Source organism: Ictalurus punctatus, chromosome 10 (assembly GCF_001660625.3).
Source record: "Ictalurus punctatus breed USDA103 chromosome 10, Coco_2.0, whole genome shotgun sequence".
Lineage (NCBI taxonomy): Eukaryota > Metazoa > Chordata > Actinopteri > Siluriformes > Ictaluridae > Ictalurus > Ictalurus punctatus.
The window spans coordinates 10,501,618-10,529,237 of NC_030425.2; the positions used below are offsets into that span (position 1 = coordinate 10,501,618).

General features: G+C 38.3%; 1 protein-coding gene across 5 annotated transcripts in view; it reads right to left on the bottom strand.

Moving 5' to 3' along the window:
- The window catches only part of LOC108271148 (inactive N-acetylated-alpha-linked acidic dipeptidase-like protein 2), a 302,511-nt gene that overhangs the window by 100,603 nt on the left and 174,288 nt on the right, over window positions 1–27,620 (bottom strand). For all 5 annotated transcript variants that reach the window (XM_017478480.3, XM_017478482.3, XM_053683146.1 and 2 more), the window contains 3 exons: window positions 18,567–18,659; window positions 13,821–14,026; window positions 9,611–9,736 (listed from right to left, as the gene is read on the bottom strand). In XM_017478480.3, the coding sequence (XP_017333969.1) occupies window positions 9,611–9,736; window positions 13,821–14,026; window positions 18,567–18,659 (425 nt within the window). The remainder of the gene's footprint in view (window positions 1–9,610; window positions 9,737–13,820; window positions 14,027–18,566; window positions 18,660–27,620) is intronic.

The window sequence follows — 27,620 nt, forward strand, 5'->3', positions numbered from 1 at the left end:
ATATTGCGGCAAAATTAAATCTATTATTGTTAGTTTAGTGCCTGTTAGTCTTGAGATTAGTCATATATATGTCATATATATATATATATATATATATATATATATATATATATATATACACACACACACACACATACATACATACATACAGTATCTCACAAAAGTGAGTACACCCCTCACATTTTTGTAAATATTTGATTATATCTTTTCATATGACAACACTGAAGAAATGACACTGTGCTACAATGTAAAGTAGTGAGTGTACAGCTTGTGTAACAGTGTAAATTTGCTGTCCCCTCAAAATAATTCAACAAACAGCCACTAATGTCTAAACCGCTGGCAACAAAAGTGAGCACACCCCTAAGTGAAAATGTCCAAATTTGGCCCAATTAGCCATTTTCCCTCCCCGGTATCATGTGACTTGTTAGCGTTACAAGGTTTCAGGTGTGAATGGGGAGCAGTTGTGTTAAATTTGGTGTCATTGCTCTCACACTCCCTCATACTGGTGACTGGAAGTTCAACAGGACACCTCATGGCAAAGAACTCTATGAGGATCTGAAAAAAAGAATTGTTGCTCTACATAAAGATGGCCTAGGCTATAAGAAGATTGCCAAGACACTGACACTGAGCTGCAGCACAGTGGCCAAGACCATACAGCGGTTTAACAGGACAGGTTCCACTCAGAACAGGCCTTGCCATTGTCAACCAAAGAAGTTGAGTGCATGTGCTCAGCGTCATATCCAGAGGTTGTGTTTGGGAAATAGACGTATGAGTGCTGCCAACATTTCTGCAGAGGTTGAAGGGGTGGGGGGGTCAGCCTGTCAGTGCTCAGACCATACGCCGCACACTGCATCAAATTGGTCTGCATGGCTGTCGTCCCAGGAGGAAGCCTCTTCTAAAGATGTTGCACAAGAAAGCCCACAAACAGTTTGCTGAAGACAAGCAGATTAAGGACATGGATTACTGGAACCATGTCCTGTGGTCTGATGAGACCAAGATAAACTTATTTGGTTCAGATGGTGTCAAGCGTGTGCGGTGGCAACCAGGTGAGGAGTACAAAGACAAGTGTGTCTTGCCTACAGTCAAGCAGGGTGGTCGAAGTGTCATGGCCTGGGGATGCATGAGTGCTGCCGGCACTGGGGAGCTACAGTTCATTGAGGGAACCATGAATGCCAGCATGTACTATGACATACTGAAGCAGAGCATGATCCCCTCACTTTTTCCAGCATGATAACGACCCCAAACACACCTCCAAGACGACCACTGCCTTGCTAAAGAAGCTGATGGTGAAGGTGATGGACTGGCCAAGCATGTCTCCAGACTTAAACCCTATTGAGCATCAGTGGGGCCTCCTCAAATGGAAGGTGGAGGAGCACAGGGTCTCTAACATCCACCAGCTCCGTGATGTAGTCATGGAGGAGTGGAAGAGGACTCCAGTGGCAACCTGTGAAGCTCTGGTGAACTCCATGCCCAAGAGGGTTAAGGCAGTGCTGGAAAATAATGGTGGCCACACAAAATATTGACACTTTGGGCCTAATTTGGACATTTTCACTTAGGGGTGTACTCACTTTTGTTGTCAGCGGTTTAGACATTAATGACTGTATGTTGAGTTATTTTGAGGGGACAGCAAATTGACACTGTTACACAAGCTGGACACTCACTACTTTACATTGTAGCAAAGTGTAATTTATTCAGTGTTGTCACATGAAAAGATATAATCAAATATTTACAAAAATGTGAGGGGTGTACTCATTTTTGTGAGATACTGTGTGTATATATTATATATACACACACACACACACACACACACACACACACACACACACATACATAAACATACTGCCATAAATATATAAAGGGAGGATGTCATCTTGTCAGTGAAAGCACTGTGAGTCTGTAAGAGGATATTGATTGAGGACTAATGTATTTGAGGGCAAGGCTGGCACATAGTAGATTACACGTGAGTGCCTCCCTTTCACATGGTTACTAACATGGCAGACCTCCTAACCAGTGGGGATAAAGAGTACAAAACATACTGACTCAAGTAAAACTGTTGCAAAGTAAAAGTAAGATCACTCAAATAAGAATAAGAAGCAAGTTGCCTATAGAAAAACTACTTAAGAATGACTGTTTTTACATTATCACACTGGGTCATTTGAAGCAATTAAAACTGAAGATAGCTGATAAGATACTCATCTCTCTCCAGTGTCTCACACATTGCTGATCCTGTCTGAGCATTTGGGGTCTGAATTGTAGACTTTTGGCAGCAAGCTTTCATTCGGTTTTAAAATGGAATTATTTAAAATAATTTCTTTTAACCGCATTATTAGTTTCTTTTTAGTCTGTAATGGTAACACTATAACTACAGTATACAGTTGTGCCCAAATGTTTGCATACCCCTTTCAGAATCTGCTAAATCTTAATACTGTTAACAAAATAAGAGGGATCAAAAAAATCCCATGTTGTTGTATATTTAGTACTGTCCTGAATAAGCTACTTCACATAACAGATGTTTACATATAGTCCACAAGACAAGATAATAGCTGAATTTATTTTTAAAAATACCCGTTCAAAAGTTTACATACCCTTGATTTTTAATTCTGTGTGTCATTACCTGGATGATCCACAACTGTTTTTATGTTTTGTGATAGTTGTTTATGAGTCAGTTGTTTGTCCTGAGCAGTTAAACTGCCCACTGTTCTTCAAAAAAATCCTCCAGGTCCAGCATATTCTGCATATTTGACCCCTTTCCAACAGTGTCTATATGATGTTGAGATCCATTTTTTCACACTGAGCATGACTGAGGGACTCGTACACAACTATTACATTAGGTACAAACATTCACTGATGCTCAAGGAGGTAACACGATACATTAAGAGCCAGGGAGATGTAATCCTTTGAACGGGATGATTGGTGTAAATTGTTATTATTATTTTTTTCTAGGAGACATGTACCTATCTTATTCAGCTTCTAAAAGACAGTACTAAATGAAAATAAAAAGATCTTTAAACAAAATAATTTACACAGATCGCCCTGTTCAAAAGTTTACACCCCCTGCCTCTTTATGTATCGCGTTACCTTCTTGAGCATCAGTGAATGCTTGCACTTTATGTAATATAGTTGTGTACGAGTCCCTAAGTTGTCACAAATAATTAAAGTGTTCTCAGATGTCACTACAAAATTCCTGACATGTTAATAAAAGAGAAGACATAGTATAGTAATATGATAAGAAATAACAATGACTAAACATATTAAACCTTCTACAAAATGTATTTGTTGGAATATAAACAATTTTGTACAGTCAGGAACAGGGAATTGTCACCATCCCACCCTGACAAATGAGGTATCCCTTGAAATCTCAGGATGTCCTCTTTAGTGTAAAATAGTAGGGTAACTCAAAGGAGTAATAAAGAGGGATGCTAAAAAAGAGGACACAAATGAATAGGAGGGGTCTCAGGAGGATATGACATTTAACTCCTGCATCCAGTTTGCTAAATGGTTTGCAAAATGTTTCATCTTCAGATACATAATGATTTCCATTACATGAAAGTAGATGTTAAACTCCATGTTGATTTTAGGCCGGCGAACTTGGCTCTCGCCAAGATAAGCACCAACTAAGACGTAGCTTCACAGTAAACTAATGTGATCCATATGTGTCTCCATCCATTTACACTTCCTTCCATATAATGTCCTTATGTCTGGTGTTGATGGCTGAAGCGTAATGCTGGCTCCAGGGATCAGCTTATTTTCCCTAGCGCATCAGCACACACAATGTCTGGATTGAGCTAAGCAGAGTACATCCCTGGGGTCTTCAAGTGGGCACCTTCCATCCTCGGTGTTTCGTCGACTAGCCCACGACACCTCAAGAGGGCTCGACGGTGATTCTGGCGTCCCAGCATCACCCCCCTCCGTACCCCACTCAACTCAGCCCAGCTAATTCAGCTAACTCAGCTAATTTACCTGTACTGCAGCCTTTCTTTCTTTCTTTCTATTGTGATTGGGCTCCCCAGCCAGAATCTTTCCGTCTCAACCACAGCCAGTTGCTGCTCCTCTCTGCTGCTTCGGATAAGTTCTTCACTGTGCGACGCAACTCTTGGCCATTGAATCCGACATCTCTAAGAAACCGGGTTGTAGAGTGTGCCACAAATCCTCGACATCCCACTTCCACTGGGTAAACCCAGATTCTCCATCCTCGCTGTTCCGCTTCAGTGGCTAGTTGAGCATACCGCAATTTCTTCCTCTCATACGCCTCATCTACAGCATCCTCCCATGGCACTGTTAACTCTACCAGGTGAACAAGGCGTGCTGACCCAGACCACAGGGCAATATCTGGTCGAAGGTTTGTGGTGGCAATCTCAGGTGGAAAAATAAGCCATTGATCAACATCTGCCAGCACTTTCCAGTCTCTAGCAGGTTCCAGTTGTCCTGGACGAGGACTGGTTTTAACACCTTTTCTTGGTGGTTGCTCTCCTGGGTGGAGGAATATTATCTTTTGTATGTACTGTTTTGATGGAACAAGTGGTGACTTATTGGTCATGTTACGCTTGTCTTCCAATGCTAAGGCCAAACATGGCAGCACCTGGTCATGGCACCAAGTAAACCGTCCTTGGCTAAGAGCCACCTTGCATCCTGTCAAAATGTGCCTTAATGTTGCAGGTGATGAACACAAAGGACATGAGGGATCCTCTCCTACCCAAAGGTTCAGGTTCTGTGGTGATGGGAGAACATTATACGTTGACCTTATAAGGAAACTGATCCTGCTCTGTTCCACTGACCATAGGTCTTGCCAGCCAATCTTGCATTGTTCCACACTTTCCCATCTCATCCATTCTCCCTGCTTTCCCTGGGAAATGGCCTTTATACACCTCATCCTCTCCTCCTGCTTTTGCATCTTGTTGACTACAAGCTTCCTCCGTTGCGCTGGGGCTGCCTTGTGCCATGTAGGAGGAGCTGAAACCAAGACCCCCTCTTCCATGCTGAACTTGCCCCATAATATCACCAATTTGAAGGGCAGCCTTTGCATTCTCCACAGCTTTCTTGCCACCCACTTTCTTCCAGTTTTCAACACAGGTGCTGCCTCCCTTAAGCATTTGTCACGTGACTCTACTAATGTCATTTCCAGTCGGACCTTAAGATATTTCCATAGAAATGGAATGGGCATTCTGAAGATAATTGGTAAAATAAGTAAAGAGTTTGGGACAATTATTAACAGGAAAAGAACGCAATATTACAACATTAGCATTATAATATTAAAACTGCCTCTTTAATGATGGAAAAGAACTGCAGGTTGTTCTTTGCCACATAGATGTCACTTTTAGCTACATCTTATTTCACTTAAATTCTAACAAATCACGACAAAAAACTTCTATGTCAATGTACCAGTGCCTTTCTACATGTAGCTAAAATAAAGCAGAATTGTTCTTCTTCAGCTAATGGAGAAAGACTTATTAAAACAAGCTATGATAATTCAACAAGTAGTATACTCTATGCTGCAAGCCATGTGCTGCATTCAACAGATTACCTCACAAAACAGCAGGGATGAGAGGTTGTCAATGGACATTAGAGCACCCCATGTTAACACCAGAATATAACCATCTAAAAGCATTACGGCTCAACTTTACAAACTTGTGAATGCCATCCAATCAACAATCTGTAATACTGAGCTAGGCTTTAATAAATGTGTTATGAAGGCGCGTATTCTGCCGCATATTTCCTTGTAACCAGAATTGACTCCTTCTGAGAGGATTACATGTTAGACAGTTTTGTTTTCCCTAAATCGATTTCTCATCTGAACACAGTCATCCTGTCGGGTTTTATATAGGTCAGTTAAATACAGTCTAATATGAGCAAGCCGGGATGAGGAGGGATGAACAGAGCATAACAGTTTTGTTCTTCATGCTAACATCTTAATTTTAAAGTTATTTATTAAATATTTGTTTCAGAAGGCATTCATCAATTAATGAAATTAATAGTAAATTAATAATTAATTAATTACACATGATGTGCAGCATACAAAATAGAGTTTTGTATCCAGTCTTTGTTCAATCCTTAGCCAGATTCAGTTTAAAATACACCAACAGGCAGACATGTTACTAAACAAAGCCCAGTTAAATGATTCCAGTCTCTTGAATTATTTTCTATGCTGTGCTCCATAATCCCCAAAGAAGTATCTCTTTTATTATAATTGGTTCCAAAGCACCCATTCTGAACATGACAGCAGTGGCATCTCCATTTTGAAGACAGCTGCAAAGTAAGATTATTGCCATTTCACAAATATGAATTATTGTCTGGTTAAAATGTTCTGAATTATTGAGCCTGTTAAGACTACCTGAAGCCTCTTGAAACTCTGCATTTAGAAATGAATAATGTGATTGGAATAGCACCAATGTGAGGAGACTAAAATAACTGCATGTCCAATTAGGGCTGGCAGCACATATAGTAAAGACCTGAACATGACCACAAAGCATCACACATCAAGGCACCAACTGCTACAGCTGACATGCACAAAATCTTTGTTCTTTATTTTAATGCATTTTTTAATTTACATTTATAACAGACAATATAAGCTGTAGTAAAGTACTTTAGTAAAACAATAAAAAGTTGAAAGAACATGCAAATATACTGCATAAACCAATAACCATCCAAATTCAGTGAAAGTTTTTTTGCTTTTCCTGCTTTTTTTCTTTTTCTTAATTTCTTCTATTGTTTTTTGTAACAGGCTGAATCTCAGTCAGTTGTAGGGATGTAACCAAATAACAATAGATTATTAGAAATTAACTGATAATGTATTCTAAATACAAACAATAGCATATTTAAAAATCCATTTGTTAATAGGCTCCTTGTAGATTATGAAGAGTATCCATCATAAAAGTCCCTGTTCTGTTACACTAGAAAGGATAGAATCCTATCCTGATCAATCAGAATCAAGTATTCAACAGTACTGTGGACAATAGTATATTACTCTAAAAGCATTAGTGTTGGGTGTATATTCACACCACAATGTTTGAGCAAATCAAAAAAGGAAAGCAAAACATAACTACACACCAGTTATATAGTCAACTCTGTACTTATTTTTCTCATCAGTTTCGGCTCCCTGCCAAAAAAAATGAACACATCTCATGAACTAATAATACAATCTAAAGTAGAAGCAGCAATTTATCACATTCTTTTTCCCTTCAGGTTGTTGGCATGTTTAAAGAAATGCACTGACATGAGGAAAAATTTACAAAAGTTTATTCACCTCCTCCATTATCCTAAATTTCCTGAGTCACCGTCTGTCTTCTGAGGAAAAAAAAAAAAAAGAGTACTTGTATTTATGTTTATAAAATAGGTCAGAGTCTAAGAATACATTTGGCTTGGTACATCAACAGAAAGAGAGAACATGTTGAGTGTGTGTGAAGTTTCTGATGGAGACAACACAGACTCCTGACCATAGATTTTGGTGGATCAGGATGACATTAATAACATAGCCTTGAACAAAGTCAAGAGGTTCTCACACTTGGCTTATGCTATTTGCTACTACCTTGTGAATTTTTAGACTAACCCAGTAATAGGAACTTCAGAGTCAACAACATACAGGCTAGCAGTTTGATTTCAGCAGTTGACAAAACAGATTTCCAACAGCAATCCAACAAAAGACCTGAAACTAGCCAAATAAATTCAAGGAGATGTGTTTTTCTTCTCTTTCCTCAGTCTTGGAAAACAAGGTCATACATTTCTGATGTACAGACATTATCCACTCCACAATCTGTCTTTCCCTGTTCCAATCTTTGATAATAAGCACTTACACTTTACTTTTGTTTGCAGAATTTGATTAGACTTCTAAATGTGATAATTCTTTTGTGAGGAGCATTTTTAAACTATCCAAATTTGGTGTATAAAAACCAGAATCCAATCTTAAAATTAATTGTCCTGCCTGCTGCTCCTCCAATGAAAATTTTGCAGAAGCATGAATCCGGCCCCAGTGGGCCTCTATTAGCTCTTGTTGCAGTTAACATTTTTGACCACTAGGTGCAATAATAATAATTCCATTGAGCTAAATGAACAACATCTTGAAAGGCGAGTAAATCAGTGGTACATCGGCTTATATATATATATATATATATATATATATATATATATATATATATATATATATATATATATATTTATATATATATTTATATATATATATATATATTTATATATATATTTATATATATATATATATATATATATATATATATATATATATATATATATATATGTGTGTGTGTGTGTGTGTGTGTGTGTGTGTATATATATATATCATTGGCCACTCATAATAATTAGTATTTTAACGGAATGAATTGAATGAGTTGGGGATGAGGACTTTATAAAGATTAACATTTGGTGAATGATGGTGGTATGGTGTGAATTCAGACACAGTTAGTGTGATGATTAATATAAAGTTAATAAACAATAGTTTTTGCATCATTTCCTATATCCTCCTTAAACCATTGGTTTAAATTGCAGTCCGCCATTAATTTAGTAAGCCACTTTAGAATCATGCCATGTGCTGTATAAGACGATCTTTCAACTTGGAGATATGTGCAAAGTGAAAAAAATAACTTTTTTGTCTATAGAGAGCATACATTTAAAGAAGCTGAAATGCCACAATATATACAGATTAATGTCTGCCCTTGAATATCCTGCTTCATTCCTCACTTTCTTTCCTAATGCTTTTCCTCTGTGCCTTCATGCCTTTTTCATGCAGTTGAAGTTGAAAACAAAAAAACAAAGCAAGAATGCAGAAGAGTGGGAGTCAACTGACAGGTTCAGAGTAAGGAATTTAAGGCTTAACTTGCTCCTGTTATGTATTGCAAAAGTCATCAATAAGTGAATCTTCTATCTTTTCATAAAAGCATTCTCCGAATATGTGAACTCACACCTTATTTAAAGTATATTAACTTTCTTTTCTTTTTAGAAAACTTCTTACAAGACTTTGCCAAATGAAATCAAGGCCATCATCACTCAGATTCCAGGAAAGGGAAGGAAATAATTACTTTTGCAAGCCAAAACCATTTTTCTCTTTGAAGCAGAGCTTTTGCATGTGAGAGTTACAGCATGTGAGTAGAGCAGGTCAGGACCCTCTTTATTACACTAAAATGTCACAGGTGGACTGGCATTTAGGTTAATAAAGAGGATTATTGCATGCATGAAAATAATAGGGCAACCTGTCCTTGGAACATGGCCTTTGACCCTCTCTGAACTAGTCATGACTTATACCTCAGGGGCTTATTAGGGAAGGAATACACTGGCAATATTTGAATAAGTTAACCTTTTCACCAACTTCTAAGGCACCAGGTGTGATTATACAGGATAACAGGCTGTCACTATGAAGAAAACCCAGAGGAAATCTTGTGGCCTTATGGATATTATGTGGAAGATGGGTCTATTAAATAATTGGTTCACATATTAGTTACTAAACCCTCAGCCTGGAATAGTAATGTGTATTAAGGATTAATTTTGAATCATGTATCTATCATGAGGCTTAAAAATGATTTAGGGTTAGTTTAGTCTTTCTTCCTTTTTTTTTTTTTTTTTTTTTTTTTACAATTAAGGGTATACATTTGAATAAAATGCTCTTTACCTTATGGATGTCAGAAGCCAGCTGCAGCAGAGATGGTGACGCTGTAGACTGTGGTCCATAAGCTCTAACTGGACTATGGAGGCTGACATAGGCCACTACCCTGTTCTCCAAAACCACCTTGTTCGCCTAGAACCACATTGAAACAGATCAGTAAATGGGGAAAATGTGCAGAAACCTGTTGCCTTTTAGTGTGAGTCTGCTACCTATTCTGTATTTTCACTGGACAAATACAAACACAATACAATATACTTAAGGGGTATAACAATGCATAGTGAAATGATGTATCGCGATGCAAAATTTGATGATGTGCATGTGAAATTCACATTGTGAGAATCAGCAATCTAGTATGCATTGGATGCGATTGCATTGTTTGAACAGCAGAGGTCCCAATCTGCGCAAGCCATAGGGTTAAAATATATAGAGAGCACGCTCCATATATGATACCTACGGATCACTATGGCCTATATGCAGTATACGTTATTTGGTTACACAACCATATTATAATAGTTAAGTAGGTTTTAAACAACACTAGCCATGCCCCGCTGCGATCAGTGGTGGCCAAGAAAGAAGTCACAGAACTCAGGCATTTTAGCTGACATTGGAGCTCTATTTCTATTTAAACTGATGCCTTAGGCACTGGGAGATCATTATGTTTCAAATGATAATTTTCCCCAGGTCAGAGACTTTATTTATTCAATCTAATTTTGGGGAGAATTTATACATTTATTTTGTTTACAATATTAAATCTTTGTTTGTAGCTTTTTTCTTGATTTAGTTTCATACAGATGAAAATACAGATTGTTTTGTATTGGTTATAATCCAGAAGTAAAAAGGGAGTCTTTTTAGTCAGATTTTTTCTTAATTCTTCATTCAAAATCTTCTGATAGTCAAATTGAATTGAATCGTGGAGCCAGTATTGTGAAGTGAATCAATTCATGAATGAAGTGTATCATTACACCCTTAATATACTTACCAAATGAAATTACCAAAACAACAAAAGCCAGTATGTGACCTTTTCTTCAAATATGGTAATTTTCTCAATTCCCACCCACTATACACACTGTAAAAAAAGAAGGTACTAAACTGCACTGATCCTTGTGGCTGGACTGCTACACTTATCTTTTGTAACTTTAATACAGTATGTACCTATTAACTGGAAATATGGATACAGTGTATCTTTAAAAAGGTGCAAGCCTTTTGTTCTCCGACAATAGTTTTCCTGTTACTGCAGGTTTTTGAGGTAATGTAGTTAAGGCAAAATGTTGTTATCTTTATGGATGCACCGATACCACTTTTTTTCAGACCAAGTACAAGTACAAGTACTTACATTTGGGTACTTGCAGATACTAAGTACAGATATGAATACTTCACAATCAGTCCAGCATTACTCATAGCCTTGATCATGTGGTTGGCATTGTCCCGCAACACAACGTGAACATAACTTTTGGGAATGCCCCACGTCTGAAGCATGTCATCAAACGCACCTGCTATGGCTTGGCCAGTATGCGAACCCCTAAACTGCATTGCTTGTAAAATGACTCTCTGGGGAGTAAAATCCTCATCAATCCTCTGTGCTGTTAAACTTATAAGAGACATTGGGCTGACACTGCTAGTCCAAATATCAGTGGTGAAGCTTAAGGCCAAAATGTCCTGCAACAGGGTCCTGATGTGCTTTTTCACAAAGTCATGCAGCTTTGGTAATGCGGTACCTGTAATGTGGTGATGGCTGGGAATCTCATACTTTGGCTCAAGTACACCAAGAAGACAACGAAATCCTGTATTATCTACAACTGACAACGGTTGGTCATCAAGAGTAATGAACTGGGTAAGAGCTTCTGTTATTTTTATTGCCCGTGGGTTGTCTCTCAACACAGTGTCTCAACACTGCCCGTGTTGACATTTTCTCTCGCTTCTCCAGCGTTTGCGGCAGTTGGTTGTTGCTGTTTCCCGCTGCTAGCATTAGCAAACTCTTTGCACTCAGCGTTATGTTTGTTCTTTAGATGTTTAATCAAATTGCTTATGTTAAATGAGCTATTTTTACCCCTCCTCTTGACAGTTTAGCAGAGCATAGTTTGTAGTCTGCTCTCCTTTTATCATCATCACTTATCTTAAAATATCTCCAAATTGCTGACATTGCTCCTGTTCCGACTACCTGCTGAACTGACGAGAGGTTAGGCTATGTCACATTGTCATAAAATGGTATCGGTGCGGTTGTATCGTGGTAGTTTTACAAGTACGAGTACAAGTACATGGGCACAGTATCGGGCCGACACCTGAATACTGGTATCGGTGCATCCCTAGTTACCTTTTAATGTTTTTGTGTCTCACATAAACAAGTATGACATTCCTAGAGAGGGATTATTACGTTAATTATTATTAATGCCCTGTAATACTTCATAGACCATCTTTAAGCTCTGTACCTATTCACTCGAGTCATTGTTTAATTAAGAATTAATAGCATTAATAAAACACTAGACTTTATATAGATATAGACACATACTGGCGTAGTGTCAGCAATGGAAAATCTATTCTGGGCACCAATGGATTTTGGACAAGATATAGCTTTGTAATGCACTTTAATTATGTACTTTTTCATTGCTGTAGGGATTACTTATCAGAGATTAGTACTATAATGCACTGTAATACTTCATACACTGTAAGTACAAACTTTAGGTTCTGTATCTACTCCACTCATCCACCGCTGCTTCCTCATGCTATCTCAGTGAGTTTTCCTTGCCTCTGTTACCACTGGCACATAAAGCTGTCTTGTGGAAAATGTATATCGTTATAATAGCTACACAAATTAAGGTATATTGACTTGACTTAAATTCGATTATGTAAATCTTTCACTCTTAATTAATGCTATGGAATTAGTAGCAAAAAGCTCTACACATACAGTACATGTTCTGTACAGATAACTGTTCAGAAATCAGTAATATAGCCTAATTAAGCCCACATTTTTTTATAATGCACCACTAGACTTCATAGACAGTCTATAGATGGATAATAGCTATCCAGTATATCATCAGCAGACTCGTGCTGGTTTGAGTTGTGGCTTCATGCTTGTGCACAATCAAGGGGTTTCATGGATTCCATAACTCATGAGATACATATATTATTCATGAATACTTCATTAAAAAACAACAACAACAATCCAACTCTCTGAGAAATCATCATAATTATATTTTGATGTACCTGAATGTCTTATTCACACCATTTGCATAATTAAAAATAATGCCACAAATAGTCTATTTTATTACTGCTTTCAATCAGTAATAGCTTTTTGGACTAATATTAATGAACAAGGATGTAACCTTGTAAGACACATACAATTAAAAATTTATTCTTTTCACTCTTAAAAACAAAACAAACAAAAATTTCAGAGTTCTTTGGTTGGTTGCCAGTTCTACAGTTTCAGATTTAGTTTTAAAGTTTTAACTTTTAAGGATTCTCTCAGAGCGAAAAACTGGAAAACACAATGCCATTATCTCAGCTCAAAATGTCTGTACCTGTACTGAAATACAAAGTGAGCATGGCCTAAACTGGAAGCATTCAGTAAATATGAACCCTAAAACTAAACAAACTAGTAATTTAATTTAAATTTAAACCACTGTGACTGGTAATGAATGTGGCTTTTCTTTGTTGCTTTGTCTTTTTTTGTCCACCTGCATCTCACACCTGCAAGCATCATATCTGTCTGCTCACCATCATGAAAATAAAAACCGCCTATTTGTATCTGTTTAGAAACCTATTAACTGTTCATTTGGTTAGTGTAGATTATTCAGTATTGATCAATGATACAAAAAGTCTATTCACATTAACTCTAAAAACCATCTACTGTCTTCCATCCTTTTTATTCAGTTTTGCATGGTTAACTGGTTATGTTCAAGCATGGTGTTTTTCCTCTTGCATACAGAATGTTCTGTGGCTAGCAGTCTCCAGGGTAGCCTATATGATTCACTTTGTTTCCTCCTTCGGCTATGAAGACGACTAACACATGACATAAATATGCATGTAAATACACTTGACCTCCAGTTAAACCTAATCTTGGTTCCCATGAGTGCTCCCAACTCATGGATTTACTAAACGAGCAGCTTCAGGAGATCATGTAATCACACATATGTATAGCAAAAACTGGGTGCATGTAAACATGGCAATTATTGGGGTGAGGGCCCTCAAGGAGTTCAGAGAGATATATTAAAAGTGTTACCTCCCCCCACTCAAAGGAGCCGATGTTGCCGAGGGCAGAGCCTCCCAATGAGCAGAAGACAATAGAACGGTCTGGCTGCCAATGTGCACGGGTCTGAGCTGTTAAGGAGGCAATGATTTGAGAGACGACTGCAGCACCACCACTCCAGTCTGCCAGGGCACCCTCGTACCAGCTACTGTGACGAGTGCCAACGAGGATGTATCTATCTGCAAACACACATGTAAGAGCTGAACCAAAGTACAACCCCAATTCCAAAAAAGTTGGGACAGTATGGAAAATGCTAATAAAAACAAAGAGGAATGATTTGTAAATGTACTTTGACTTGCATTTAAACTTTTTTTTTTTTTATAAAGACAAGGTATTTGATGTTTTACCTGATCAGCTGCATACTTGTTTAAGCTAAAAGTTTATTTTTAAATCGATGCATGCAACACGTTCCAAAAAAAATTGGGACGGGGCAATTTAGGACTAATAGTGATGTGACGAGTTGAAATAAGAAGGTGATGTGAAACAGGTGAGGCAATCGTCTAATCATAGTATACAAGGAGCCTCCAAAAAGGCCTAGTCCTTCAAGAGCAAGGATGGGTCGAGGCTCACAAACCTGTCAACAGATGTGTCAGCGAATAATCCAATACTTTGAGAACAACATTACCCAAAGACAAATCGGTAGGATTTTGGGCATTTCCCCTTCTACAGTTCAGAGTATAATTAAACGATTCAAGGAATCTGGTCAAATCTCAGTGCATAAAGGGCAAGGGCGAAAACCACTTCTGAATGTGCGTGATCTCCGATGCCTCAGACGTCACTGTCTTAAAAGCCGTCATGAGTCTAATGGATATCCTGGGAATACTTTGATATCCTGGGATATAGCTCAGGAATACTTTAGTAAACCTTTGTTAGTCAACACCATTCAACTCTGCATCCACAGATGCAAGTTAAGTCTTTACTATGCAAAGCAGAAGCCATACATTAACACTGTCCAGAAGCGCCGCCAACTTCTCTGAGCTCTGCCTCATCTGAGATGGACAGTAGCACAGTGGAATCGTGATTTGTCGTCCAACAAGTCAACATTGCATATAATTTTTGGAAAAAAACAGCTGTAGTGTTCTCCGGGCCAAAGAGGAAAAGGTCCCTCCAAGCTGTTATCAGCGTCAGGCCCAAAAGCCAGTGTCTGTCATGGTATGGGGGTGTGTCAGTGCCCACAGCATGGGTACTTTATGGTCCATGGACACATGGACAGTATGGAAAATGCTAATAAAAAAAGAGGAGTGATTTGTAAATGTACTTTGACTTGTATTTTTTTTTTATGTATATGTGGGGGGGCACCATTAATGCAGAAAGATATGTACACATTTTGGAGCAACATATGCTGCCATCCAGAGTAGGACAAAGCCAAACGACATTCTGCTCGGATTACATGGTTGCCTAAGCAGAGAGTGCGGGTGCTAGCATGGCCTGCCTGCAGTCCTGACCTGTCTCTGTTTGAGAACGTGTGGTGCATGATCAAGAGCAAAATAAGGCAACGAAGGCTCCGTACAGTTGCACAGCTGAAGAAAGGCATAATGGATGAATGGGGAAAATTCCGCTTGCTAAACTTAACCAACTGGTGTCTTCAGTGCGCAAACACTTAATAAGGGTTATGAAAAGAAAAGGTGATGTTACACAGTGGTAAACAGTCGACTGTCCCAACTGTTTTGGAGTGTGTTGCAGTCATCAGATTTGAAATGACCGTATATTTTCAAAAATAAATTAAATTCACAAAGTAAAACATCAAGTAATGTGTTAATAATGTTTTTCAATATAGTACAGGGTGAACTGAATTTTCAAATGACTTTTCATCCATACTGTCCCAACTTTTTCGTAATTTGATTGTAACTATAGCTTATATGCGGTCCTGAAGGTGGCGATAATGAACATCAAACTGCCTATGAGTGACAACCAAGAGACTTTAAAAAATTTATAAAAACTGACAGGCATTTGAACAAAGCACAAATATTTGAACACGAATATAATAAGATGTTGTACAGGAGCCTCTAGGGAAGTTCCTGGAATTCAGGGAATCAATAAATAAGAAGGAGAACAACAATCTAAATTAAAAGCAAATGCTGGTTGGAAAGTCACCATACAAGGAGAGGAACTCTTGGATCATATTTCATAGCAGGTTATGATGTAATAAAAAAGGCACAGTAAATCTCAGAAGTAATTCCATACGGACTTTTAACACTGCACAGAGAGGGCAAACACCGGTCAGTAATTAAATGGCTATTTTCAGCAGCTGACTGACCTGCATTTAGACCCCAGTGGCAGACATTGTTTTAAGAGAATAGTGTATCATGGTGTGGAAAAAGGGCTGGCTCAGCACCTGATGCTTTGTATATTCCATGTCCTGTATTTCACGCTCATTATCGCTTCTATTCTCTGCATGAAATTTCTAGCTGAATCTATCATGTTGCAATACATACATGCTTTACACTGACCGAGCCTAGTGTATCTGAACATTTGTGAACATTCATGAATCAGTTATGAACGCTATACAGTGCTGTGAAAAAGTATTTCTTCTGCTTTTCTATATATCTCATAGAAAATTGTGTGGGATGCTTTGCTGCTTCATGGCCTGGGCAACTTGCAATAATTGAGGGGAACAGGAATCCTTCTCTCTACCAGAAAATTCTAAAGGAGAATGTCTGGTCTTCAGTCTGTAAATTGAAACTCAGGCGCAACTGGATTATGCAAGACAATGATCCAAAGCATAGGAATAAATCCTAGTCCTAGAAGTAAGTGAAAGACTGATTTCTATTTATCAGAAGCATTTTGTTGCAGTTATTGCTGCTAAAGGTGGCACAACTTGATTTTAAGTTTAAGGGGGCAATTAGTTTTGCACATGAGTGATGGGTGTTGGATAAGTTTTTTTTTTTTTTTGCTTCAATAAAATAAATAAATAAATAAAAGCTCTATTGTGTGTTAACTCAGGTAGCCTTGAGAATAAAGAAAGAAAGTGGGGAAATAAAAGACAAAAGTATGGAAGAAAGTACATAAAAAGACTAGAGAAAGAAAGAAAGAAAGAAAGAAAAGTGGGCAAATAAAATAGGATAGGCCTTTATCACACTTCTGCATTTGCAAAGTGGAAGCTGCAAATAATAGCGAAAACAAACTTCCGCTCTAGTCTGTATCAAAGGCGGCGAGCACAGCGAGGAATTGTTTTTGCGTCCCTAAATGGTATAGGTTCCACTAAACAACCATATCTCAGTTTTCATTCTTTTCTAACTGATGAAGAAACGAAGAAAAGGTGGATTTATATTATTCGTACGTACATATGTAGGTGTTCGCCCAGCATTTCACAGAATCTGACTACTCATCAACATGAGGGTTCTCGTTGGCTTTAAATGAAATCTAAATAAACAAAACCACATTATGTACATCACTATTCTGAACAGGTAACCTGCAGAGAGTGTGGCTCTTCATTTTTCTTCATGGACTGGTAACAGTGCGCCCTGACCTTCGCCTCACTATCTACCACCTCAGATACTATTGTACAGTACAAAACAGCATTCTATCACAACACAGTGTCATATCAAAATAAAAAGGCAACTTAACAGGTGACCTGTTCAGGATGGCTTGTAGCCAGCTCCAGTCCAAGGAGACAAATCTATTTGTGTTCATTGTTGCTGTGGTTGCAGTTTATTTAAAAAGTTTACAATGAAAAAAAAAGCTTGTTAGACTGCCGTTGCAGTCAGTTTAAGCTAATGTTACGTTTGTATTGTAATCCTAAATTGTAGATGGCGATGTACAGAATGCGGTTTTGTTTATTTAGATTTCATTTCAAGCCAACAAGAAAAAATAAATAAAGCCCATGAGAAGCCTCCTGTTGACGAGTAGTCAGACTCTGTGAACTCCCTTTTAAAACTGCAAACGCTTTGCCTTCATCCTGCCGAATAACATGAATCCACCTTTTCTTCTTCAGTTAGAAATGAAAACTGAACTAGAATGAAAACTGAGATAGGGTTGTTTAGTGGAAATATTAGAGCATTTAGGGACACAACAACTATTCCTCGCTGTGCTCACCGCCTTTGATACAGTCTAGACCAGAAGTTTTTTTCACTATTATTTGCAGCTTCGCTTTGCAAACGCGGAAGTGTGATAAAGACTTATAGGATGGGAAAAATGGAAGAGATAAACACGATGAAATAAAGAAAGAAAGAAAGAGGACTAGAAAAAATAAAGAGAGGAAAACAATGTCAAGCAAGAAAGAACTGAAAAATAGAAACACAATTAGAGCAAAGCATAAACTAAAAAGAGCAAAGAAAGAAAGAAAGTGCAAGAGAAAAAAAAGTGAAGTATGTATCCTTAGAAAAACAGAAAGTCAGTGGTATTGCAACCTTTAAAAACCTGAAGGTTATGTACATATAAGGATAGGAGAATAGGGAGAAAAGTCCATTATAATCAGAAGACAATACCAGTCAGTTCAATTCAAATTCAGGAAGGCTTTGTCATTCCTACAGTAAGTATCAATATCAGTATTCCAGAGTATGCAGAGTAAGAATTTCATTGTACAGTGTAACAGCCTGCTTTACTATAAATATTACAACAAACTCTTGAACCTTGTATTTCTTTTTTTAAAACAAAAGCTTTGAACCTTTTCATTGGGTTTCAAGAAGATTATTCTTATTCTTTTTATTTATTTGTTTATGTGCTTCATAAGTTATTAATAAAATATTGTGTTTAGCAAACATATATACAATTTCAAACCTGGATTAATCTTTCCTCTCAGGTAGCCAATGACATTATAGACTCTTCTGTATGACGTTTGGGATCCAATGCTTAGATTTATAATCCTTTGTCCTAAAAACAGAGAGAGAGAGAGAGAGAGAGAGAGAGAGAGAGAGAGAGAGAGAGAGAGAGAGAAATTAATTAATAAATGAGAGGGATTTTCAAATGTGATATGATACTTTCTTGGCACTCAGAGCTAGAGAAAACATACACTGGAAAATAAGTTTAATTTATCCATAACCAGCTGTGTGTGTGTGTGTGTGTGTGTATGTGTAGTTACGGTGGTATACAGTAACTTATTATTAACTTCCAGCACTGTTTGAGTTGAGGCACAGAAGCAATGCCACAGAAGGGTTTATATACCTGGTGGAGGTAATTTAATTTCCACAAGAACTCATGCCAGGGATTGCCAGCTCCAGATTGACTAAAGCTCACCCACTTTCATTTTTACGTTTATGGCACAGAGTATCCAGAACACCTCTTGCACAGCATCTCTTAAAGCTGATGCAAAAGCAAATAAAATTCCTTCTACTGCTGCTCTTCTCTGTTGGCAATTACACACAAAACAGCACAGGGGCGAATTTTAATATAGCTTATATCCTGACAGATAAATACGTTCTGAGTGTGTGTGCCTGTGTTCAAACAGAACATTGGCAGATAGGATATGGGATCGCTGCAGGTTTGGGGTGCAGACAGGATTGAAAATTCCGTTTCAACAGGACCCCCGGATCAGAGGCAGATGTGCTGGCCTTGGGGTGCATCACTCAGATGCTGCCATTTTTTTTATTAGTCACATACTATCAGAGAGAATATCAGAGGGAAATAAAGATGAAGTCGGCAGAGAGGATCCGTGTACTTACACAGCCGATGACAGCGACGGAGATGTGTGAGACTGGTTTACTGACGAGTGCTTCTCTACACACTTGCCGTAATTTAATTTAAGCTAGGACAGCAGTGGTCTCCACACAGGCACCAAACCTGATTTATTACTCCCAACAAGACATGAAATGACTTTAGGTAAAGAGCTGAAGACATATGTAGCTCTGCAGAGGTATGTACAACAGGTTTCCACATCCTAAAAGCAAAGCTAAACCATAAATGGGCTAGGCCTTGAATAAGAGACGATAAGCATTTGGGTTACAAATGTGATTGTGAATATTTTTGACCATTATAACCGTCAGCTCTAATTTAGGAACTGTCTTTTTTAAGTTAAAGCTATATTAGTTTTATCAAATGTTAATCAAACTAGAGTCTATATTAATTTAAACATGCAAATTGATGTGCAGAATCAAAACTGGGATCCCATAGGACCCAACAAAAAAGTTCTCTCGTGTGTGTGACTGTACATGGTGGTTTAGTGGTTAGCAAGCTTGCCTCACACATCCAGTATTGAGGGTTCAAATCTTGCCTCTGCCCTGTGTGTGTGAAATTTGCATGTTCTCCCTGTGCTTTGGGGGTTTCCTCTGGGTGGTCCGGTTTCCTCCCCCAGTCCAAAGACATGCGTTATAGGCTGATTATTCATTGATTTTAGGGACAACATATTTTTATTGCACTTTCACATTTAAATAAACAGACCGCTGCTTTCATCTCCATGTTGTGCTACATTCCTACCAATGTACAAATCTTTGCATTAATTTAGACTGATCCTTAAAGTGAGTCATCTCGTAGAAGCAAAATATAAATAAAATTGTACCCAAAATATAGGATAAGTAAAAATAAAAATGCCATCAACCAAATGAAAATATGCGACCAAATACAGGAGGAGAGATTCACCAAATAAAGTGGTGCAAGGATGACTTCATTTTGTACTGGAACCCAGAAGCTAGCATCACACTGGTTTCCTTCGACAAAAACACAATAGGATTTTCCCATAAGCTTTTGGATTATTGCAAAAAATAAGTTCTGTGATCAACAAAAAAAAACAAAAAAAACACTAACAAGTATTGTCCATCAACATTTTCACAAATGAACACAACTTTTATAAAGTTTGAAACCTAAATACAATCGCCAGAAATAAACAGCTAACCGTATGCTATAAACGAACTACACCACCGTCGCTCATCTTCAACGTCACCAAGCTTCTGACACTTTTCCAAACTTAATTTTAAAACATTTTCCATAATACAGATTTACACTGTGGATGAATCTTCATCCACGTTTTTTGGGGGGAATTGTGCACAGCATACCTAAACCAGTTTATCTGCAAAGACATTTCTTGTTTGGCGTGATGACGTTTAATGTCCCTGACGATGTCTGTAGTCCCATTTAGCAACATGTTAGTGTCATGATTTCCCCTTGCGCAAAGCGCTGGAGGGCTAAAATGTGCTGAAGGGCTAAAATGCTAACTCGTTTCTGGGTTTTTGAGTTGCAAAATGACGTCATCCCTGCGCCACTCAATGGTGATTGGCTGTAAGTTTAGGAAGCGCTTGACTTGATATGCAGCGGAGTTTTCTATGAGCGGAGGACGAACTTTAAATGTCAATATCGCAGTCAGTCTTGTTCATGTAATCGTGGGCAGTCAAAATCGTAATCTAGATCGATATTTGATTAATTGCACAGCCTTAATGGAGTATTGGACACAGTGAGATACAGTGCACTGCACTATATTCATGAACTTTCTGTAAAAAATGCTTTATTCTAGTCAGGGCCACTGAAGGTAAATATATTTTTGGAAACAGAACCAACTAAAAGCCTTTAAAAAAAAAACATTACAGATGAGTACAAACAGAAATAACTGCATGATTGGTCAGAATTCGTTTGAGTGCTAAAAACTCTATTCTACCAATCTAGTAGAAAAAATATACATGTAAGTTACTTGCTGTCACGTAATGGAGTTGAGGACGGATGCAAATGCAGATAAGAACTTTATTATATGAGAGACAGCCAGACAATTCCAAATCATGAAACATAGATGTGGTCATAAACAGACAATTCCAAATCGTGAAACATAGAAGTGGTCATAAACAGGCAGTAGGTCAGGCAATCGACAAATGGGCATAAACGAGGCAAAACAAAAATTGAAAACGAGGGCTAGAACAAGACCAAAACTAGGACACAAAACATGATGAACAACGGCTTGGTATACTGAAAACACAGTAATACTTCGCAAAGACTTAGTGTTCAAACAGTCCCTTTTATGTGTGGTGTGATTGTGTGTGAGATTGGATGCAGGTGTGCGTGATTAGAATGAAAGTGAGTGTTCTGGGAATTGCGGTCCATGGCGGCCATGTTAGTGGGCCACAGTGCAGGATGGGGAGTGTAGTCACTGGTTTGCTGTGATATGACACTTGCGCTAGGTGTACCACATCTACTGGCTTTGGAAAGATAATGAAAACGATTAGTTCATAATGAGAGGTCAAATAGTCACCTGATTTATTATTGTGAATGGAGAGAAACAGTAATCGTGACACCCACTGCTACCCAAGCTACATGTCCACGTTAATCGATCCCATAATAATTAAAGGGGTTTCGATAAAGCTATTCCTTGCAGCTTCTCTGCTTGAACACTGTAATTGCACAGGCAATTTATTATACTTATGGCATTCATCGGGGACCCTCGGGGGAGTTGAGGCAATGTGGCAGGGAGCAGACATTTGCAGAAAATTCCAATTCGTTTGGGCCTTTCTCCCTTCGATTGCTTTTCTCTACACTGAATAAGTGTGAGATGAATCCTGGCTGGGAGATGCACAGCGACACAAACCCCCCAAAATGGTGCAGTCATTCACATTCAGCTGCATATTGCGCTACACCAGATGCACAGAATGTCATGAACAATACATCGCTTAGCTTTTAAACATCACATGGTTTGTCTCTGGAGAGCAGGTCTTCAAGAAGTCTCCATGGAAAGGAAGGAGTAATATGATGAGAGCATGGTGGAGCAATATAGTGGGCTTAATTGAAAAGGAATTAAAAGCGAGGACACTGACAGATGGAAACAAACGATTTGAAACCTCAGGAGTGGTCAGTGCTCAGCCCAATCAATACAGCACAGATTACTAGATTCTAAGCATTTGATCCTGCTAACGGTAGTGGATTGGGGCTGGAGTCATGGTTGAGGAGCTGCAGAGCTCTAAGGTAACGTGGACATCTGGGATGTTTGAGACACTAGTTCCTCCTTTGGTCCAGGGAGTTTGTTCGCATAGATTGCTGGACATTTGACTGGTGAAGGTGATGTTGTGTATATGTCAGCAAAATTCATCTCTGATGTCAAAACTTTCATCACATTCTGTCCCTCTGCAGTGGCCACACACACAAACATACACCTACACACAAATAGGCCTGGATGAGTTCCAATTAAACACGCTCTCATTCAAACCAGTAAGCACTGACTCATAATAACCCCAATAGCAGCAGCCTTTAACTTCTTCATTCAAACTTTGGCAGGGGGATTTGCCTTAAAGCCCATGTCCTTTCATTTTGTCGCTGGTGCTGAAAATCCTTTACTGTCTATCAAGCTGAGACGGTGGCACAGCGGCACAGGCTGGATCTCCAGGGCAACGATGCAAAGATAAGCGAGGATTTTAACTCAATAGCAGGAATTAGAGCTTAATAACCCCCATTAAAACCTGCTGCAAATGCCTCCCAGCATACACACACAGCCAGAAGAGGGCCTCCATGAGCTGCAGCTTTATGTGTGTGTATGTGTATACAGTATGTGTGTATTAGAGTGAAAGTAAGTGAGAGAGCTTTTTCCCCCATGTGTATTAGTAAGCTTCAGGGACACACAGTTTCCAATTTTGTACACAGGATTTGTGGGCATTTTTTCAGTGCTTTATGTGGACGGAATTGAATAGTCAGGAAATAATAACCATAGAGAGAGACAGATCAAGCTGGTGAGTGCAGTGAACTGCCATGACATGACATTGCATAACATCTCATACCCACAGCTTCACGGCTGTAATAAAAGGTCAGAAAACCCATTTTCAAATTTAACCTGCAGTTTACCTTCAATGATCTTTTTGTACCAACCATGACCCTTATGTTCACAGGAGCAGAGCAAGCCAGAAAGTGATCATTCATTTTCTTTCTTTCATTCTGTGGATTTTTCATCATTTTTCTTCCCAATTTAGTCACCTGCCAATTCTCACCCACAGGCCAGTTCATCTCTATCAAATGATGGCACCTAACCAGGGAAGGTTAACACATGCTTCCTCTGAGACATGTGAAGCCAGCCAACTGCAACTTTTCAAACTGCTGCTTATGCTGCGTCAAAGGGCAGCATAACACTCACAGAGGGTGCTATCTGCTCCCTTCTGCTTACATGGGCTCACAGAAGACCATGACTAGCACACAGTCACTGTGACTGACAGGTGGGAGAGAGTATGCTATCCCTCACACCCAGAGAGCATAGCTGATTTTGTGTTCATTTTTCCAGTCTAACCCCTCCCACCATGGACCAGACGTCTTGTGGTGATGTTTTTTGGGCTAAATCTGGTCGGCCCATCATGGCCTTTATTTAGCCCCTAAATAGTCACTGAAAATAGGTGCAGGTGGGCTTGGAGGAGGAGAAGGAAGGGGGTAGTGAGAAAAAAATCAGGCGGAAATACATACGTTAGATCAAAACCGAGAGCGACAGAGTCACATTGGGTAATTTATTTTGAATTCATTTTATTAATTCCAAAGTTACAAACTATTTAGTATGAAATTCAGTATGAAATTCCCTCTTTTTGTTTCAACAGACTGAAGTTCCTTCAGTGTATCTGTGAAGGAATGGCGTATAAGTCTGTTGACTTTATCTGGTGTTTACTACTCAAGAGGTGCTCAGAGAAAATTTTTAAGTGTTTTTATTGTACATTTAATAAAATGCCCCTGGTGGATGTATCCGACATGTGTCAATAAATGTTTTACTGGCACTTTTTTGGAAATTTCCTTATTTTGAGAGTACTTATGGATATAATAATAGAATGCATATAATATATAACCATGAATTCATGGTTGAAATTAGGTTGAATTCAAGTTGTTGAAATGGCCTGAAGGTGTCTTTTTAACTTTCACTTTAGAACCACATATAGACTCAGAGGGGCATCCTTTTGTAGACGTCTTATCAATGACCTGAAAACTATGGCTTTTAACCTTTTCACTTTTCAACTAAATCTCAACTTTGTTGGATCTGGCAAAGTTGTCTTTTCAAGTCTTTTCAATGAGTTCTCACTGGGTGGGCTCACTGGTCAGGCTAAGACACATCATTCATATTATGTGACCCTGACATAACAGAATTAAAATTGAACTATATGCCATGGCAATCATCTAATGTAAGTCAGCCTGGAAAATGTAACAACACACCTTTATGTCAAACAAAATTTTTTGCTGACATCAAAATAAACAAATGCATTCTTGGTAACACTTTCTACTGAAGGTCATATTTATAATGAACTATGAACCCATTCATATCATGTTAAAATACATTCATAAGCAGGCTTGGGAGGATTACTTTAAAAATGTGTTCTGTTACAGTTACAAATTACTTCATAAAAAATTTAATCAGTAACATAATCCAAATATGACAATATGAAAGTAATGTAATCTGATTATTTTTGGATTACTTCAAGGTCACATATGTAAATAAAGTCAAGAGAAAAGCAATATGATCTGAAATACTTGTATTTAGAACTTAAAAACATGTTCAGTGTTTGGATTTGTTTTAATAAAATTAATAAATTTGTTGTCTTTATTGTTTAACCTTTTGATATTTTGTTTAAAAAAAATCACAAAAATAACAAAACACAGGTTTATCCAAAAAAAATCTTTGTTAAATATAGGTGTGCAACAATTATTGGCACCCTTATGAATCCATATGTGTAAAATATATTTGAAGTATATTGATATTTAATTTTTTTTTAATTTTTTTTTTAAGTACACCAGGGTGACTAGGAACAGGAAATTGTTCAACCATGACTTCCTGTTTCACAGGGGTATAAATATGAAGTAACACATAGACCAAATTCCCTTCGTCATTCATAATAGGTAAGACCAAGGAATATAGCTGTGATGTCCGGCAAAAGGTTTTTGAGCTTCACAAAATGGGAAGTGGCTATAAGAAAATAGCACAAGCATTGAAAATGCCCATTTCCACCATCAGGGCAATAATTAAGAAGTTCCAGTCAACTGGAAATGTTATGACTCAACCTAGAATTGGATGTGTGTCTATATTGTCTCAATGCACTGTGAAGAGGATGGTTTGAATGGCCAAAAAACCTCCAAGGATCACAGCTGGAGAACTGCAGTAGTTAGTTGTGTCTTGGGGTCAGAAAGTCTCCAAAACTAAAATCTGAAATCACCTATATCACCACAAGTTTTTGAAAGTGTTTCAAGAAAAAAGCCTCTACTCTCATCCAAAAACAAATTCAAGCATCTTCAGTTTGCAAAGATTATTGTAACTTCAAATGGGATCAGGTTCTGTGGTGCTTTTTGGCAGTAAACACCAGAGGTGGTTTTGGCACACAGAGAGGTAGCCATATGGAAAAGTACCTCATGCCCATGGTTAAATATGTTGGTGGCTCTTTAATGTTTTGGGGCTGTTTTGGGGCTGCCAGAGGACCTGGACATTTTGTTAGGATACATGGCATCATGGACTCCATCAAGTATCAACAGATATTAAATGAAAACCTGACTGCCTCTGTCAGAAAGCTTCAAATGGGCCGTGGTTGGATCTTCCAGCAGGACAATGATCCAAAGCATACATCAAAATCAACACAAAAATCTCAGTAAAAAGGTCTCTCCACACACGTGTAAATCCTGTTTGCTCAGTGCAAATATGCAGATCTTCAATGTGCAAAAATCTGAGATGTTTCTATTATTATTAGGATGCTGTACACTACTGTGGTGTCAAGTGGTATTTTACAGGCTGGAAGCCAATTAGTGCTGGTGGTTTCCAGACTGCTAAATTGCCAACAAATTTAGAAATATGTCAATTTAAGCCGGCTTTACACTGTACTATTTTTGGCCCAATTTGCTGTCTCAGACAAAAATTGCACATTGTGAAAGAATTCTTTGGTCATGAGTTGAGATTGGCGGTCTTAGAACGCATAATGTGACCTGTTCACCAGTGGCCAATTTAGTGCCATGATGACAGTTCAGGCAGTATCATAAATTTTGATTGAATTCTATGAATTCAAAATTAAAAGCCACCAATAAAAGGACTACATAGGATTCTTCTAAACTCATGGGACGTCTATAGAAATACAGTCAATGTAAATGAAAGATGCTTATGGACAGAAAAATAAAACTCTATTACCTTAAGCTTACATTGAAAAATATTTCTGTTTACAAAACCCTGTTTTCTGTACTAGTCCAGATCATGATGACTGATGATGTAAGCAGAACGTAGTAATTTTCTTTAATCTTAGGTTTATCATTAGAGGATCTTCATCATATAATATGACATGGAGTCTCTTATTGAATACAATCAAGATTTTATTGGTGTCATGTCATGGCGTCATAGCGACTCCATTTCCCAGAATGCACAACGAACTACAATCATGGCCGACGACTGCAACTCCCAATGGAACACACAGACATGGCACCTTCTCTTAAGAACTAATCACACACCTGTTCCCAATCACACTGACAATTACACTACACTACTTAAGAGACTGCTCATTCACAAGGTCTTCATGAAGTAATACATTTAGTTGCCATAGTCTCTGTATATTACCAAGCTGTTCCATTGTTTTGTCTACTCTGGTTTTGATTCTGCTTTGCATTTGATTTTTACCTTACCTGCTCTAGCAGATTTTTACCTTACCTGCCCTGTTTGCCTGATCACCTGACCACTGCCTATCTTTGTCTTTTGCCTTGCCCTCTTCATTAAAGCTTTTATCTGCACTTGCATCTGTCCTAAACCAACTTACGTGACAGAATAATTTGCCCTACTATGGATGCAGCAGAATTTTTCAGTGGTGAAGAAGCCCTATATGAAAGGGAAAAGCCGAGGTGGGAGAAGGAGGGGAAATTCTCTCCAATTAGAGCCAACCGGGAGTGGCTCGACATGATGTACTCCATCATGGGGTATGTCAAGGAGGAGCATTCCAACCA